Here is a 17,692-nt window from a genome sequence, read left to right on the forward strand (position 1 = left end):
TGCTACAAAAGGCTAGGTTCATTCCCAAACATCAGAGTGCTGTTTAAACGTTTGGTTTTTGTATTCAATAATCGAAAGTACCTCAATTTAAATTTTTTCTTGTCACACTTATGCTGCTACTATCAAAAAATTTTTATAGGCTGTCTTGTTTTGATTTCGAATTCATAACACATTGCGATCATTTTCTATTAGCAATATAGGAGTATTACATATACGACGAAATTATATATATTACATATAACTTACCGCTTTTCACAAAAATCACATTTATAGGGCTTTTTTTCCTCGCTATGAACTAGTTTATGTTGGACTAACCAATTTGTTTGTGTAAAGCGTTTGCCACAAATATCGCACGGGTATTGTTCGCTTTTGTCAGGTATTTTTTTTATGAATCTGGATAAATAAAAAAAGACAGATAATCAAAACAAACGAATTTAATTTTTGATATAAAAGAAAAGCGGAATATTTTCAGAGAAGATTTGAATTTTACAACAAAACGGAGGCCCGCTTGCACACGAAAAGTCAATTTTTGTCAGAGCTAAATTTTTAAATTAGACAAATATGCCAGTTTCGCACAGAGGCTTAATGAAATAATTAGTCAAGTTTTCTACATTAGAGCCCTAATTGAACTCAATCTTCCATACAAAATACCAATTCTTAATTATCTCATTATTGCTTTATTGAATGCCTAATCGAGTGAAAAATCCAGTCGGTTTTGCTTGGTGCTTCGAATTTTATTGTCAATGTAACAAATGACAATCAAAAATAAATTATTTTCAATAACACAGGCCGACAGCATCTCAGACCCAGCTAATATGGGTTTTTTCGAAAATAGGCACATATTTGGTTAGGTGCAACATTTATGGGTAGTTGCGCATGCATTTTATTTTGATTGTATTTATAGTTAAGAAGGAAACGGCTCTTTCCATTTTAACTACTTGTTGTAAAAACGAAAGGCCTTGTATGAAAAGGGAAACTTAATTATTCAATTAAATATGTGTGAAAACGGTCTAGCGGTTAAACTTTAACACCAAATATGTAGCTAGCTCTGAAAAAAAAATAACTCTTTAGCAACTAACAAGTACACTAAGCTTAAAATTCATGCGGGGTCTTAAAAATGTGTAGTATCCCAAAAGTACATATTTATTTTCAAAAATAAAGTATATAAAAGCTATGAGCTGTTTGCGGAGGGGTGGCGGTACCTGCACCAGCACAGAAGGAATACACATTTTGTTCAGCATTTCATTCCTCTCCCAAATGGGGAGTACTGTTGTTGTTGTAGCAATGTTTCGCACCACCTAATAGCTGCGACCGATCACAAATTGTCACCAATATCCTCTAACGGGAGTCCAAGGAAACTTGCTGTTTCGATAGGGGTGGACCATAATGAAAGGGGTGTTAGAGGCGTTGGTTCCACATTACAATTAAAGAGATGGTTGGTGTCATGTGGGGAAACATTGCAAGCGGGGCATATATTGTATGTTGGGATGCCCAGGTTTCTGGGTATTCAACAGGAACTGTTTGGTTAGCATCTCATTTCTCTCCCTGATGGGGAGTATTCTGGCCTCATCATGTAGATGGTGTTCTGGGGACATAAGAAGACAGCCCGTGGCGGTTCTGAGCGCAGTACTTTGGCAGGCCTGTAGCTTCTTCCAGTGGGTAGTTTTTAGGCTTGGCTACCATATAGGACACGCGTAGCACGCAAACGGCTGGCCAATTGCTTTGTATGTGGTAATGAGCGTTTCTTTGTCTTTGCCCCAAGTACTGCCAGCAAGGGATTTGAGGATTTTATTACGGCTCTGGATTTTCGGAACAATTGCGGCTGCGTGCTCATCAAAATGTAGATCCTGATCAAACGTCACACCCAAGATTTTGGGGTGTAGGTCAGTCGGTAGCGTAGTGCCATCGACGTGGATGTTCAAAATGGTCGACATTTGGGACGTCCAAGTTGTAAATAGGGTCGCGGATGATTTAGTCGGTTATAATGCCAGGTTTCGCGAGGCGAAAAAACTGGAGAGATCAGGGAGGTAGCCGTTTATTCTGTTGCAAAGCTCATCGATCTTTGGGCCCGGGCCTGTGGCCATTATTGTGCAGTCATCGGCGTAAGAAACGATAGTAACTCCTTCTGGTGGCGAAGGTAGTTTTGATATGTAAAAATTAAACAAAAGCGGGGATAGGACACCACCCTGAGGCGCCCCTTGTTTAATTCTTCTTGGCTTTGATATTTCGTTTCTGAATTGCACCGATGCCTGCCGACCACCCAGATAATTTTTGCGGTCCACCTTTTAAGACATGGGGAAGGGTAGACCCTTCCAAGTCTTGCAGTAACGTGCCATGGTTGACCGCATCAAAAGCTCTACGAGTACTGTTCTATGGTGGGGCTTCTGATTTAAACCACAATTTATCTGGGTGCTAATGGCATTTAGAGCGGTGGTAGTGCTACGGAGTTTTCTAAAGCCATGCTGATGACACGCTAGCTGCAAATTTGCTTTGAAGTGGGGGAGCAAAATGGCTTCAAGCGTCTTGGCTACTGGCGATGGGAGAGATATCGGGCGACATGACTCTCCTATGTTAGCTGGTTTCCCAGCCTGTAGTAGCGGGACCACCTTGGCCATTTTTAATTTTTCGGGTATGACAAAGGTGGAAAGAGACAGGATGAAGACATGTGCTAAATATTTAAAACCCTCTTTTCCTAGGATTTTTAGCATCGGCATGGCTATGCCGTCTGGGCCCACTGCTTTGGATGGTTTAGCATGACCGATGGCATCCTCAACCTCTTTGGCGGTGATGGTAATTGGTGACGCGCTGCACTTATGTTTACGTGCATGTCTGTTGGCCCTCCGTCTATTTTTGTCTACCGTAGAATGCATTATGTATTGTCGACAGAAAGCGCTCGCGCATTTTTTCGCATCCGACAGCACTTTGTCGCCAAAGGCGATGGAAACTTTGTCATTGTGCCTAGACGGATTCGATAGGGACTTTACAGTGAACCAAAGTTTACCTACACCGGCAGAGAGGTTACAACCGCTTAGGTGCTCCTCCCATTTCGCCCACTTGTGTTCATCCACAAGCAATCTGATGCGTTGGTTTATATCCCTTATTTGGGGGTCGCCGGGATCGAGTTGTCTTATAAGGTCACGTTCTCTCGCTAAAGTTGCGGCCTCTGCCTTGAATTGGGGCCGAATTTCGGGAATTCTACCGACGGGAATGAAACGAGCCGAGGCATGGGGAGTACTCTTACCTCACTGTGCAGGCGGAGCTCTCGGTCACACTACCTTGCTCTACAAGGCCGTTTAGGGGGGAGGCGGTTAGAGGTGTTTGAACCACCACCAGCTGGGTAGCTAAATTTTATTTCTAATATGTTTAAAGCCAAAGGTTGAAATTTAACCGTTGAATATCTCAGTACCAAAGCAAATACAATTCATGCACAAGATGTAAACATACGTACTTTATCAATTAATATACCCAAAATAAAAAAGAAAAACTGAACATAACCACTTAACAATTTTTATGCCAATTTCTGCCGTTATGTAAGATTTTGCAATCAGTTTCCTTGGATTTACCTAAAGCAATTGAGCATATCGAAGCCGCGTTGCAGGTTATTAACGATTTTCGCGTAACATAAATGAAAAGTTCAGCGGAATATTCGGAGAAGTATGCAAATTTTTAAGGCCTATTAATGAGGAGATAAAGCTCCCACGTATCGCCTATATCCAAAAAGAGCGGATGGGAATTAGTATACAAGATCCTCAGGCGTATTTCAGGGTAACTGTTGCTATTCCATTTCTTGATGATATTTTCGTACAATTAAAACACAAGTTCATTCAACATATTCAGAAAATGAATTTCTTTGTTCCATCGATTTGCTCTTTGAAAGAAGTTAACTTCAGTGAAAGTGATGCAAAAGAATTTGAATTTTCAAAGGTATTATTAACACCGAAATATTTGTTTCTGAGTTCGCCTTGTGGAAAAAAAATGTAGTCAAAAAGGAACTTGTAAATGACCAGCATCAGCTATTGAAGCTTTAGACCAATGTAATGAGAATATTTTTCCAGCAATATATTCTTTGTTAAAAGTTTATGCGACATTGCCGATAACTACATCGGCTGAAAGATCTTTTTCAACACTTAAAAGGCTAAGAAGTTTTTTACGTAATTCAACGGGAGAGAAAAGACTTAATGGCTCAGCCATAATGAGTACGCATCGTCGGTTTCAAATTGAAACAGACGAGGTAATAGATGACTTCGCAGCTAAAAAGTCAAGACGCCTCAATTTAATATTAAATTGAAGTTCGCAGCTAAAAAGTCCAAACGCCTCAATTTAATATTAAATTGAAGTTCTAATAAAGATACTTTACTAACTTACTTTACATGTTTGGCTTATAAGTAAGAAATTGCAATATGTACACTAAAAAATTTCTTTCAGTTTGTAACGTATGAAGCGTATTATTATTATTTTACCTTTTTGATGTTTCTTCAAAAAAATTACTTGTGATAGTTTTATGTTGTTGTTGTAGCAATGCTCGCCCCACCTAATAGCCGCGACCGATCACAAATTGTCATCAATATCCCCTAACGGGAGTCCAAGGAAACTTGCCGTTTCAACAGGGGTGGACCATAAGGAAAGGGGTGTTAGAGACGTTGGTTCCACATTACAATTAAAGAGATGGTTGGTGTCATGTGGGGACACATTGCAAGCAGGGCATACATTTTGTATGTCGGGGTTGATTCTGGATAGGTAAGAGTTTAACCTGTTACAGTATCCAGAACGAAGTTGAGCAAGAGTGACACGCGTTTCCCTGGGGAGTATGCGTTCCTCTTCTGCGAGTTCTGGATATTTTTCTTCAAGTATTGGATTCACCGGGCAATTCCCGACATAAAGGTCCGACGCCTGTCTATGGAGGTCACCAAGGACCTGCTTGTGTTTTTCCGCTTCATACGGCTGGGTTCTCAGGTGCCGTATTTCCTCAAAATGCTTACGGAGATGACTCCTTAGGCCCCTAGGCGGTGCTGGTTCGTCAATCAGATGTCTGTTGGGATGCCCAGGTTTCTGGGTATTCAACAGAAACTGTTTGGTCAGCATCTCATTTCTCTCCCTGATGGGGAGTATTCTCGCCTCATTATGCAGATGGTGTTCTGGGGACATAAGAAGACAGCCCCTGGCGATTCTGAGAGCAGTATTTTGGCAGGCCTGTAGTTTCTTCCAGTGGGTGGCTTCCCAAGGCAGTCGGTTCTATGTACCGGAGCGACTCGGGATTTTTCCCGACCAAGGACTGTCATTTCAGTGTGACCCCATTTAATTTGTTTCGTCCCTCCCACAAATTGTGATAGTTTTATATTTATGCCTAGTTTTCATTTAAATGCATTACCATTTGTGCATCTATGAATTTTTATTACATTATTTATAATAAAAACTTAACAAAAACTAAGCAAAGCAATTTTTCATTTTAAGAATATGGAATGTCAAATTTAGGGCAAATATGAGCAGCAAGTCAAGCAAACATTTTAAAATATGTAATTAGTGCATCCTACCAGTCGTCTACAAAAATGGTTGAAAAAACTATTGAGAAAATGATTTAAGTAATCGAACAGCAATTTAACAGGTGATCTTGGCTGTTTAATATTGTGAACGTTTTTTTAAACATTCGCCACTTGTTTGAATTTAAGATGATCGTAAATACAAGTTGAAAACATGCCTCCAATTAAGACTGGACATTTTTTCACGTTTATCTAGGAACTTGTTATGAGTCACTTATTGTATTTTGGTTTTGAACTCCGCACTTGACGTGAAAAGCCCCATTAAAATGTGGTTTTTTACTTAATCTCGCAAACAATTAAATGTAAATAAATTGGAAGCATCGCTGTGTTAATCAACTTGAAATTATTTCTTTTCAGGTCTATGATACGTAATGACAAATTCTAAACCCCTTCGTTTTCACCTTTTATTAGCTATGTTTCTACTTTTGTTAATTATGCTCCTACCAAGTGCAATCATATCAGGTAAGTTTTCTCCTTTTTTCCATTTATCTTCTTCAGAAGGGAAAAAGTGCACTTTTGAAGTCGTAGTTGCTATATGATAAGTAGGGAATAATTTTTTGAAAGCAAATTAATTAAAACTTTAGCCTATGTTAAGCTAATGTGTACAAATCATTAAGCTTGGATAAATATTCTCTATAACATTCAATAAAAGTCAAATGTATTTTTGACCTCCTATTGGCAGTCACCGTGGTGTGATGGTAGCGTGCTCCGCCTACCACACCGAATACCCTGGGTTCACGCCACGGGCACAGCAACATCAACATTTTAGAAATAAGGTTTTTCAATTAGAAGAAAATTTTTCTAAGCGGGGTCGCCCCTCGGCAGTGTTTGACAAGAACTCCGAGTGTATTTTCTGCTCTCAGTGAAAACTCATCTGCCTTGCAGATGCCGTTCGGGGTCGGCATAAAACAAGTAGGTCCCGTCCCGCCAGCTTGGTCTAAAATCTCTTCGGAGGTTATCGCGCCTTACATTTATGTTTTTTATTATTGACCTCCTAAAACTTATAGTTAGTGCTGCATTATTACTGCACAGAGCTGCATTATTACGACACAGAACAGCAACACTGTATGTCGCATATACACAACACTGTTATTTGCAATTGCATCCACATCCGGCGTACTGGAACAAATTTTAAAATCTTTAACAAACTGCTAAGATAATTTCTCGTGACTAAAAACAAAAATGTAAATGTAAGTGCGTAAACTGATGGTTAGCAAATAAGTAAGAGAATCAGAGAATAAGATCAACACCCTTCACTACATATAATGAATATTTGCTAAGATTCGCAGTAGAATGAGGGAGCAGGACGGTTGTCAACGGTTTTTCGCTACTGGCGAGAAGAGTTATATCTCTCTAATTCATTTTCATTATTCGAGAATGACAAAGGACTCCAACGACAAGTTGCAACCGTGCGTCCGGTAGCTTACTCTCTCATCGCCAAGGTATTTTAGCATTGGCATGGCTATACCGTTTGGACCTTTTTAATGGCTTCTATAACCTCTGTAGGGTTGTTGTTGTAGCGATAAGGTTGCTCCTCGAAGGCTTTGGGGAGTGTTATCGATGTGATGGTCCTTTGCCGGATACAGATCCGGTACGCTCCGGTAACACATCACCATTAAGGTGCTAGCCCGACCATCTCGGGAACGATTTATGTGGCCACATTAAACCTTCAGGCCATTCCCTCCCTCCCAATCCCCAGTTTCCATGGGAAGATTGGGGTCGCCAGAGCCTCGCCTGTTAGTGAAACAGGATTCGCCGCGGATAGGTGAGGTTGACAATTGGGTTTGGAGAAGCTATATATTGCGCTGGCAACCTGAAAGGTTGCGCTACACAGCTCCTTGAATCTGGTATTTTAGTCGCCTCTTACGACAGGCATACCTACCGCGGGTATATTCTGATCCCCTGACCCGCTGGGTTCTCTGTAGGGTGATGGTAATGGGCGTCATGTCGTGTTGTGTTTGCGTGCCCGTCTGTTAGCGCGACGTCTACCTTTGTCTACTCAAGGATGCATTACAACTTGCCTAAATGTGTTCTTTTTTTACCATTTTTTAAATCTTTTGGCTGAAAACTTAAAAAATAGTGCTTCCATTAGGTTTACCCATGGTTCAACTATATGGTTGGCTCATCTATACAGCAACAACTTACATTTGTTCAGATTGTCAAAATTTGCGTGTTGATGTTAGGCGAATGGAATGGTGAGAAAACATAAAGCGTTGCAATTCTTGTGTATTGTGGGAAAATAATGCGCTCAATTAGATGCATTTACCAAAAGAATAACTTAAAGTGATGTGAAACTATTTGTTTATAAAAAATATTTTTTCAATAAAAATAAAAAATAAAAAATATATAAAAAGTTACCCACTTTAAATAAATACCAATATGACATATTTTTGGAACTTTATAGTTCAGCGCGGTGTCCAGATCATAATGCATGTAAACCGCATCTTTAACAAAATTTTGTGAAAAGAAAATGAAATATGTTTTAATAAAGTAACTGCAAGTCATGCTTACAAAGGCATAATAAACATGTCTTCTTATTATCTGGATACCGCACTTTACGGAGAAATTAACCTTAATATTAGATTAAGGTCTACGGAGTTACCTGTTAACTTTTAATTTAGCCTCTTCTTCCTTTAAAGCTGTCATATTTCGCTCACGCGTCTCTGAATCATCCTTTTTATGCGAACGTAGGTGTAATCGTAGCTCTAAAGCTAAAGGAAAAGCCAAGGGGCACAAGCTACATCTATGAATATTAACACCGAGATGTATACGTAAATGCGTATTCAGTACACCTGTTGTCGCAAAGCACCTTTCGCAGTATTCGCATTTATATGGCTTTTCACCAGTATGAGTACGCATATGACTGCGTAGGGTCGCGGCTTGTTTAAATCTATTTAATAAAAGCAGAACCAAAAATTGGAATGAATTTAGATAAATATATTATTGGGGTGAGGTTTTCTATGATAACTTACCGCATTTCACAAAAATCGCATTTGTAGGGCTTTTCGTCCCTATGAAGTTGTTTATGGTAAATTATTCTGTTACGTCTAAAACGTTTACCACAAATATCGCAGGGGTATTTTTTTATTCTGTTGGGTATTTCTTTGGATCTGTATAAATAAAAAAAAGCAAGAATAATCAAGATAGTCAAAAGCGAATTTAGTTTTTAATGTTAAAATTAATTAATCGTAGAATTTTTAGAGAACAGATTTTCCTCAAGTAGTCCTTTGTATATATACTTGAAAAAAAAAAATTAAGAAAACCGCCATACAAAAGGAAATACATACAACAGTTTAAATTTTCGTTAAGATTTCCCTAACATCTCCAAGAATCAGTCAACAATACACACTGCTGGAATTTGATAATAAAATTGGTAGACGCTACCGACTTTTTTTTTTGGTTAGGTTCTATACTGCAAAGTTCTCTGATTTAAAAAGAGTATGCAGCTTTGCGTTTGCAAAAACAGCGCTCTACCATTTATGTTATGATTATATTAATACTTTCCTCTTCAATGCTTGTTGCCTTAATATAGCTTCTTCTTCCTTTAAGGCCTTCATATTTCGATCACGCGTCTCTGCATCTTCGTCTTTATGCGTAGTTAAGTGTAACCGTAACTCCGAAGCTAAACGAAAAGCTAAGGGGCAAGATTCACATCTGTGAATATTATCACCCAGATGATGTACACGTAAATGCTTATTCAGTAGGCCTTTTGCTGCAAAGCACCGGTCGCAGTATTTGCATTTATATGGTTTTTCGCCGGTATGAGTACGCATATGCTGGCTTAGGGTCGTAGCTTGTACAAATCTATTTAATACAGGCAGAAAATAAAGTTAGAAAAAAATTTGGTGAAATATATTAGGATGAGGTTTGTTATGATAATTTACCGCATTTCACAAAAATCACATTTATGGGGCTTTTCATCGCTATGAGATAGTTTATGTCTATTTACGTCCGATGTCGTTCTAAAACGTTTGCCACAAATATCGCACGGGTGTTGCTTGCTTGTGTCAGGTATCTTTTTGTATCTGAAGGTAATCAAAAAAAACACATATTTATTTTTTGATAATAAAAAGCGTATTAGGGTCTGCACACATTGAGCCAGAGTAAAGCGTCAGTGTCGATGTGTTAGTCAAAACATTTTAGTCACACAGATACGACTCTGGCTGACTCGTGAAAATTAAAGTAAGTTTAATTTTGACGGCGAGTCAACACGCACATAGCTGACGGGAAGTCCATATGAGATGTTCCAAACCAACGCAACGCAATAAATGCACCTCTATTTTTTTGATATGGATTGGATTTAACTTTACTTTATAAAACCTACATATGTATGTATTATGTATAAGCAAGATATTTGGGAGGAAACCCTTTGAGAGGAAGCCCTTAACCGACACCAACCAGGGTATACTGCGGAGACAATTTGTAATTGCAATCAAAAATTACATACATACATACATACATTGTTAATACATATGCGGATAAATATTAGATCGGGCGAAACGTTCATGAAAGAGCTTCCAGCTCAATTTTCAAAAGGAAACGTCAAGAAAAGTTATGATTGTATTCAAATTTATTTTGAAGCAAAAGTTTTCCAAATAAAATATGAATATCGATTCCATAAAATTGCTTTGTTTGCTAAACACTCTTGGCTTAGGGCTTTTTGGGCTCTTTAATTAGGAGGGCTCTTAAATTGTTTGAGTGGAAGTAAAAACAGAAGATTTAGTCATTCTGTAACATTCCAAAAAGTACATTTCATGAACGCAATAATCTAATCTAATCTAATATATATTATAAATGGGAAAGTTTGGATGTTAAGATGTTTGGATGTTTGTCCAGACGTTTGTTTTTGTGACTCAATCACGCAAGAACGGCTGGACCGATTTGGATGAAATTTTGCACACATATAGCCAATAGTCTAGAAGGATCTACTAGCTATATATTTTTCAAAAGGGGGAGGTCCCCGCCCCCTAGGAACAGTTATAATTTAATTATTATATTTTTTCGTTTTTGCGACTGAATCACGCCAGAATGGCTACAGGGATTTTGATGAAATTTGGGACACAGACAGTAGTCTACTAGCGAAATTTTTTTCGAACATGGAAAGAGGGGTGGGGGTCCCACGACCCCATCGAGAAATTAACTTTACGTATACTGGCCTTCACCAATATCACAGACTCAAGGGGTCAAATAAGTCGAGGGCTTACAAAGTAAGCAGTGACACCCTCCGCCCACCCCCCTTTATCTCCCCCTCTGGTGTAAAATCCATAAATTGTTATAACTCAATCTAAATTTTCTCCTAAATCAATAGTTTTTGGTATCTGGTACATACAGAACGAGATCTAGACAATTTTGGAGGAACGATCAGTGGTCCTCTCCTCTACTCCCGCCATCCGCCCTCCATCAATTGTTTTTATTAGCACGCTTTTATTAGCTTTACCTGTATGTTTCTATGTAACTTTTTATTCGCTCCAATGCGCCTGCTGCCTTATTAACATGGTTTTATAATTAGCTTCACCTTATTTGTCATCCCGTAAGGGTCATATCGAGACCCTTCCGGGATCATTTCTGGATGGTTTTCGGGATCGGTCCGGGATTACGCCGGGGTAATTTCGGGACTCTTTCGGGACTATTTCGGGATCATTTTGGGACCCTTCCGGGATCATTCTGTATAGTTTACGGGATCCGTCCGGGATCCCGTCGGGGTTATTTTGGAACATTTTCGGGACTATTTCGGAATCATTTCGGGACTATTTCGCGATCATTTGGGGACCCTTCCGGCATCATTTCTGGATGGTTTTCGGGATCCGTGCGGGATCTCGTCGGGGTCATTTGGGAACTTTTTCGGGATCATTTGGGGGCTCTTCCGGCATCATTTCTGGATGGTTTTCGGGATCCGTCCGGGATATCGTCGGGGTCATTTGGGGACTTTTTCGGGATCATTTGGGGGCTCTTCCGGCATCATTTCTGGATGGTTTTCGGGATGCGTCCGGGATCTCGTCGGGGTAATTTGGGGACTTTTTCGGGATCATTTTGGGGCTCATCCGGCATCATTTCTGGATGGTTTTCGGGATCCGTCCGGGATCCCGTCGGGGTCATTTCGGGACTTTTTCGCGGCTAATACGGGATCATTTGGGAACCCTTTCGGCATCATTTCTGGATGGTTTTCGGGATCCGTCCGGGATCCCGTCGGGGTCATTTCGGGACTTTTTCGCGACTAATACGGGATCGTTTGGGAACCCTTTCGGCATCATTTCTGGATGGTTTTCGGGATCCCATTACGGTAATTTCGGGACTATTAGGGGATCATTTGGGAACCTTTCCGGCATCATTTCTGAATAATTTTCGGCATCCGGGATGCCGACGAGGTCATTTCGGGACTATTTCGGGATCATTTGGGATACCTACCGGCATCATTTCTGGATGGTTTTTGGGATTCGTCCGGGATCCCGTCGTGGTCCTTTCGGGACTTTTTTTCGACTAATACGGGATCATTTGCGGACCCTTTCGGCATCATTTCTGGATAGTTGTCGGGATCCCGTCACGGTCATTTCGGGACTATTAGGGGATCATTTGAGGACCTTTCCGGCATCATTTCTGTATTGTTTTCGGAATCCTTTCGGGATCCCGTCAGGGTCATTTTGGGACTTTTTCGGGGCTCATACGGGATTATTTGGGGATCCTCTAGGGGTCGTTTCGTGACTTTTTCTGTTTTATTTCGGGATCATTTGGGGACCCTTCCGGCATAATTTCTTGATGGTTTGCCGGATCCATCAGGGTCATTTCGGGACCATTTTGGGATCATTTGGGGACCCTTCCGAGATCATTTCTGGATCCGTCCGGGATGCCGTAGGAGCCATTTCGGGATTTTTTGTTACTTTTCCGGGATAGTTTTTGGACCCTTCCGGGATCATTTCTGGATCTGTGCGGGATCCCATCTGGGTCATTTCCGGACTATTTCGGGATCATTTTGGGATCCTTCAGGAATCATTTCTGTAATTTCTGGATAGTTTTCGGGATCCGTTCGGGATCCCGTCACGGTCATTTCGGAACTATTAGGGGATCATTTGAGGACCTTTCCGGCATCATTTCTGGGTAGTTTTCGGAATCCTTTCGGGATCCCGTCAGGGTCATTTCGGGGCTTTTTCGGGATCATTTAAGGATGGCTTTCAGGATTCGTCCGGGAACCCGTCAGGGTAATTTCTGGACTTTTCCGAGACTATTTCGGGATCATTTTGGGACCTTCCCAGGATCATTTCTGGATGGATTTCGGGATTTGTCCGGGATGCCCTCAGGGTCATTTTGGGACTATTAGGTGAGCATTTGAGGACCTTTCCGGCATCACTTCTGGAATTGCGGGAATTTTTCGGGATCATTGGGGTCCCTTCCGACATCATTTCTGGATGGTTTTTGGGATTCGGCCGGCATCCCGTCGGGGTCATTTCGGGAATTTTTCTCGACTAATACGGGATCATTTGCGGGCCCTTTCGGTATCATTTCTGGATAGTTGTCGGGATCCGTTCTGGATCCCGTCAGGGTCTTTTCAGAACTATTGGGAGATCATTTGAGGACCTTTCCGGCATCATTTCTGGTTAGTTTTCGGGATCCTTTCCGGGTCCCATCAGGGTCATTTCGGGACTTTTTCGGCATCATTTAAGATTGGTTTTCAGGATTCGTCCTGGATCCGTCAGGGTAATTTCTGGACTTTTCCCAGACTATTTCGGGATAATTTTGGGACCCTCCCAAGATCATTTCTGGATGTATTTCGGGATCTGTCCGGGATGCCGTCAGGGTCATTTTGGGACTATTAGGTGATCATTTGAGGACCTTTTCGGCATCACTTCTGGATGGTTTTCGGTATCCGTTCAGGATCCCGTCGGAATTATTGCGGGACTTTTTCGGGATCATTTGGTGTCCCTTCCGGCATCATTTCTGGATGGTTTTTGGGATTCGTCCGGCATCCCGTCGGGGTCATTTCGGGACTTTTTCTCGACTAATGCGGGATCATTTGCGGGCCCTTTCGGCATCATTTCTAGATAGTTGTCGGGATCCGTTCGGGATCCCGTCAGGGTCTTTTCGGAACTATTAGGAGATCATTTGAGGACCTTTCCGGCATCATTTCTGGATAGTTTTCGGGATCCTTTCGGGGTCCAGTCAGGGTCATTTCGGGACTTTTTCGGGATCATTTAGAGATGGCTTTCAGGATTCGTCCGGGAACCCGTCAGGGTAATTTGTGAACTTTTCCGAGACTATTTCGGGATAATTTTGGGACCTTCCCAAGATCATTTCTGGATGGATTTTGGGATCAGTCCGGGATGCCGTCAGGGTCATTTTGGTATTAGGTGATCATTTGAGGACCTTTCCGGCATCACTTCTGGATGGTTTTCGGTATCCGATCAGGATCCCCTCGGAATAATTGCGGGACTTTTTCGGGATCATTTGGGGTCCCTCCCAAGATCATTTCTGGATGGATTTCGGTATCCGTTCGGGATCCCGTCGGAATCAATGCGGGACTTTTACGGAATCATTTGGGATTCCTTCCGGCATCATTTCTGGATGGTTTTCGGGATTTGTCCGGGATCCCGTCGGGGTTATTTCGGGACCTTTTCGGGGCTAATACGGGATCATTTGGGGATCCTCTAGGGGTCGTTTCGTGACTTTTTCTGTATTAATTCGGGATCACTTTGGGACCCTTTCGGCATAATTCTTGATGGTTTGCCGGATCCATCAGGGTCATTTCGGGACCATTTTGGGATCATTTGGGGACCCTTCCGAGATCATTTCTGGATCCGTCCGGGATGCCGTAGGAGCCATTTCGGGATTTTTTGTTACTTTTCCGGAATAGTTTTTGCACCCTTCCGGGATCATTTCTGGATCTGTGCGGGATCCCATCTGGGTCAATTCCGGACTATTTCGGGATCATTTTGGAATCCTTCCGGAATCATTTCTGTATGGTTTTCGCGATCCATCGTGGATCCCCTCGGAGCCATTTCGGAACTTTTTCTGGAGTTAGTCGGGATAATTTAGGGACCCTTCCTGGATATTTTCTGGATGGTTTTTGAGATCCGCCCGGGAGCCCGTCAGGGTCATTTCGGAACCTTTTCGGGATCATTTTGGAACACCTTCAGGGATCATTTCTGTGTGGTTCTCTGGATACGTCTAGAATCGTGTCGCTCTCATTTCGGGTTTTTTTTGGGACTATTCGGGGAACTTTTGGAGACCCTTTCGGGGCATTTCTGGATGGTTTTCGGGATCCGTCCGCGATAGCGTTGGGGTCATTTCGTAGCTTTTTCTGGATAATTTCGGGATCATTTGGGATCCTATCAGGTTATCAGCTCATTTAGTTCTTTTTTTTACTCAATTACAAAAATAAAATGCATTAGACAAAAAACAAAATTTTAAACAGATGATAAGCAGGCTAACGCGAATAGCCCATATATTTAAAATTTTCCTTGCGGACGGGGCCGCGGGTAAAGGCTAGTTGTATATAATTTTAAAATTTTGTGAGTGGAAATTTGTTTATGTATGTATGTACATTTATATGAATGAAATAAGTTGTCCTACATATGAATAAGTTGTGGGGTACTTGTATATTCCTTACCGACGATTGAAGGAGCACTTTTAGAGTATTTATACGCGAATAACATATGGTCCAATTTACCCCGCGATGTGCTAGGCCAGGATCACCTACTCTAGCTCGGAATACTCCTTCAGAGTACTATATGGAGCACCTACGGCCGAGAAATTTCCAAGAAAAGAAAAAACAAAAAAATTAGCATTACCGTTTACAACTTTGTGTTGGTGTAGTTGTCAAAGACATCAAAATCTGACAACTGATTACTAGCAGTTGTCTCATACAATTTTGCAGTTGTTTGGCAAAAAGGTAACGTTTTACACGACGGTTCACCACCTAACTTTTAACAAAAATTTTCAAAGTTGGTATCAAAATACACGTTTCGACCTTTGTTTTTAGAATCCGAAAGCAAAAAATGTAAATTTCATTTCTGTCATATCATTTCGTTTCAAATTTTCATGTGGTTGTTATATTTTGTCAGATTTTTTGTACACACCAATGCAGAAAGGTGTTGGACCCAACCAGGGTTATTTTTACAAATCGCGGCCGGAGGCCGCCAACGCAGATGTGTTCTGTGCAAAAAAAACTAAGGATCGGGCCTCATATTTCGGACCCTCTCGGACCATTTTATGGGTTTTTGTAAATATCTTGCGATAGAAATAAAATGTTTAATTTCCGCTTTCGGATTCTTAAAGCGGATGTCGAAACGTGTCTTTAGATACCACCTTTGATACTTTTTGAAAAATATTAGACGAGGCACCTTCTTGTAAAACGTTGCCGGAGAAAAAATGGAAAGCGAGTAATTAAACCTTTTTTAAATTCATTTAAACAATCTTTATAATCAGCAATTTTGTACACATTTATAGAAAAAACAAGTTTTCAGCCAAAGATTACATTGAACATCTTTTTGACCTCCTGGAGCGACATCCCTAAGTTAGACGAGGCAAGGCGCAGTTCGGATGCTGCCAAAGTAGGTGGAATTATGCGAACGTGAGTCCCATCGATACTACCCACTACTCCTGGGAATCCTGTTTTAGAGTAAATGCGGTTTTTGTAGCGCCTTGCTCTGGAGTCATATGGGTTTTAATCCACTTCGCACAAATATGCTCCTCAATATCTAAAACCTCTTTATTAACTGTAGATGTTGTCCAGTCCAACACTAAAATCATTTCCACAGCATTTTTAATAGCTGCCGTCAGCAAGGAGTGTAGTTTTAAAATAGGGGTACAGCCGTCCCTCGAGTAATATTCTTCCTTAATTAACCGAAAATAACTTAAAATCTGCAAAATAACTTCATTAGAAGCTCATCATTTGTCACTTAAACGTTTTCTTACTTGGTGCTTGGTAGTTCCAAGAGATTGGAGTGTTCATGCGAATTATTTTCGTTTTCGCGACATGTCAATTTTTTCACCAAAATTTTCGTCGTTATAAAATAAATTTAATATTATTGATATCCATTTTGCTATTAATAAAAAAATCACTTTTGCAAATGCATGAATTTCCGCCACAAATTGATCAGCTGTTCATTTATCTGTCAAATCATCACTTTTTTAGATTGGCAACATCAATTCAACTTCAACTGAAATAAGTTGTAATTGGTAATACCAAACAGGAGTTGAGTTGTCTTAAAGTTGAGTTGTAAACGGTAATAGGAGCATTAACTTCAAATCTAAAGTCTGATAAATGTGACATTTTGGCTGTGTATGTGTTCTTTCGTCACTGGTATAATATCATAAGTGTCTTTTGTATGCCACGTTATTTTCTTACCCTCTTGGTTTACTCTCCAATAGTTTCCGCTTCAATTTAGCCTCTTCTTCCTTTAAAGCTGTCATATTTCGTTCACGCGTTTCTGCATCTTCGTTATTATGCGTTGTTAAGTGTAAACGTAGCTCCGAAGCTGAAGGAAAAGCTAATGGGCAAAACTCACATCTATAAATATTATCACCCAGATGTATACGTAAATGCCTAAGCAGTACACTTGTTTGCCCAAAGCCAGTTTCGCAGTACTTGCACTTGTATGGCTTTTCACCGGTATGAGTGCGCATATGGATGAGTTTTTTCGACAGGTGAGAAAAGCTATTTAAATGACAGAATGAAAAGTGGTAATAAATTTTGATAAAGATGTGTTTAGTACTAACGCTAACTTCGATATTTTCTAAAATATGGTCGCATCAAAATTTTTTGTTTCACAGATAAATTTCTGCAAATTGCCGCCAATTAACCCACTATTTATTTTTTTTTTACACGTAAAAGCTGTCTTGTCAACTTCAGAGAGGTTATTTATTTAACATTTTGGGTATTTCGTGTTTCGGAATTTAGTGACACTTCAAAACGTTTACAATGCCGTCATTCGCCTTTTGTTTAACCTTTCCTACAAGACTCGGCTGCCAGTACAGCAATGCATCGCCATAAAAGGCACTTGCTTAATTGATTAAGCAATAATACAATAAAAATTATATCGTACTATAAGGCCTAATGCGAAGAAATGCAATCAAATTATTTCGGAAATGTGATTTGAATGAAGAATCGCATTTGAAATTTTTAACGTAAATTGACGCATTTGGGCCAGTGTAAATTTTACATA

The 17,692-nt window shown here is 40.5% G+C and overlaps 1 protein-coding gene across 3 annotated transcripts in view; it reads right to left on the reverse strand.

Annotated features, from left to right (window-relative positions):
- LOC137249243 (zinc finger protein 678-like) overlaps nt 1-17,692 on the reverse strand; it is a 58,490-nt gene that overhangs the window by 29,493 nt on the left and 11,305 nt on the right. For 2 of the 3 annotated variants that reach the window (XM_067780558.1, XM_067780557.1), the window contains exons 3-8: nt 16,876-17,184; nt 9,422-9,562; nt 9,042-9,341; nt 8,510-8,647; nt 8,140-8,427; nt 247-393 (exon numbers count right to left, since the gene is read on the reverse strand). In XM_067780558.1, the coding sequence (XP_067636659.1) occupies nt 247-393; nt 8,140-8,427; nt 8,510-8,647; nt 9,042-9,341; nt 9,422-9,562; nt 16,876-17,184 (1,323 nt within the window). The remainder of the gene's footprint in view (nt 1-246; nt 394-8,139; nt 8,428-8,509; nt 8,648-9,041; nt 9,342-9,421; nt 9,563-16,875; nt 17,185-17,692) is intronic. The other variant, XM_067780559.1, reaches the window with a different exon arrangement.

Source organism: Eurosta solidaginis, chromosome 4, assembly GCF_040869045.1.
Source record: "Eurosta solidaginis isolate ZX-2024a chromosome 4, ASM4086904v1, whole genome shotgun sequence".
NCBI lineage: Eukaryota > Metazoa > Arthropoda > Insecta > Diptera > Tephritidae > Eurosta > Eurosta solidaginis.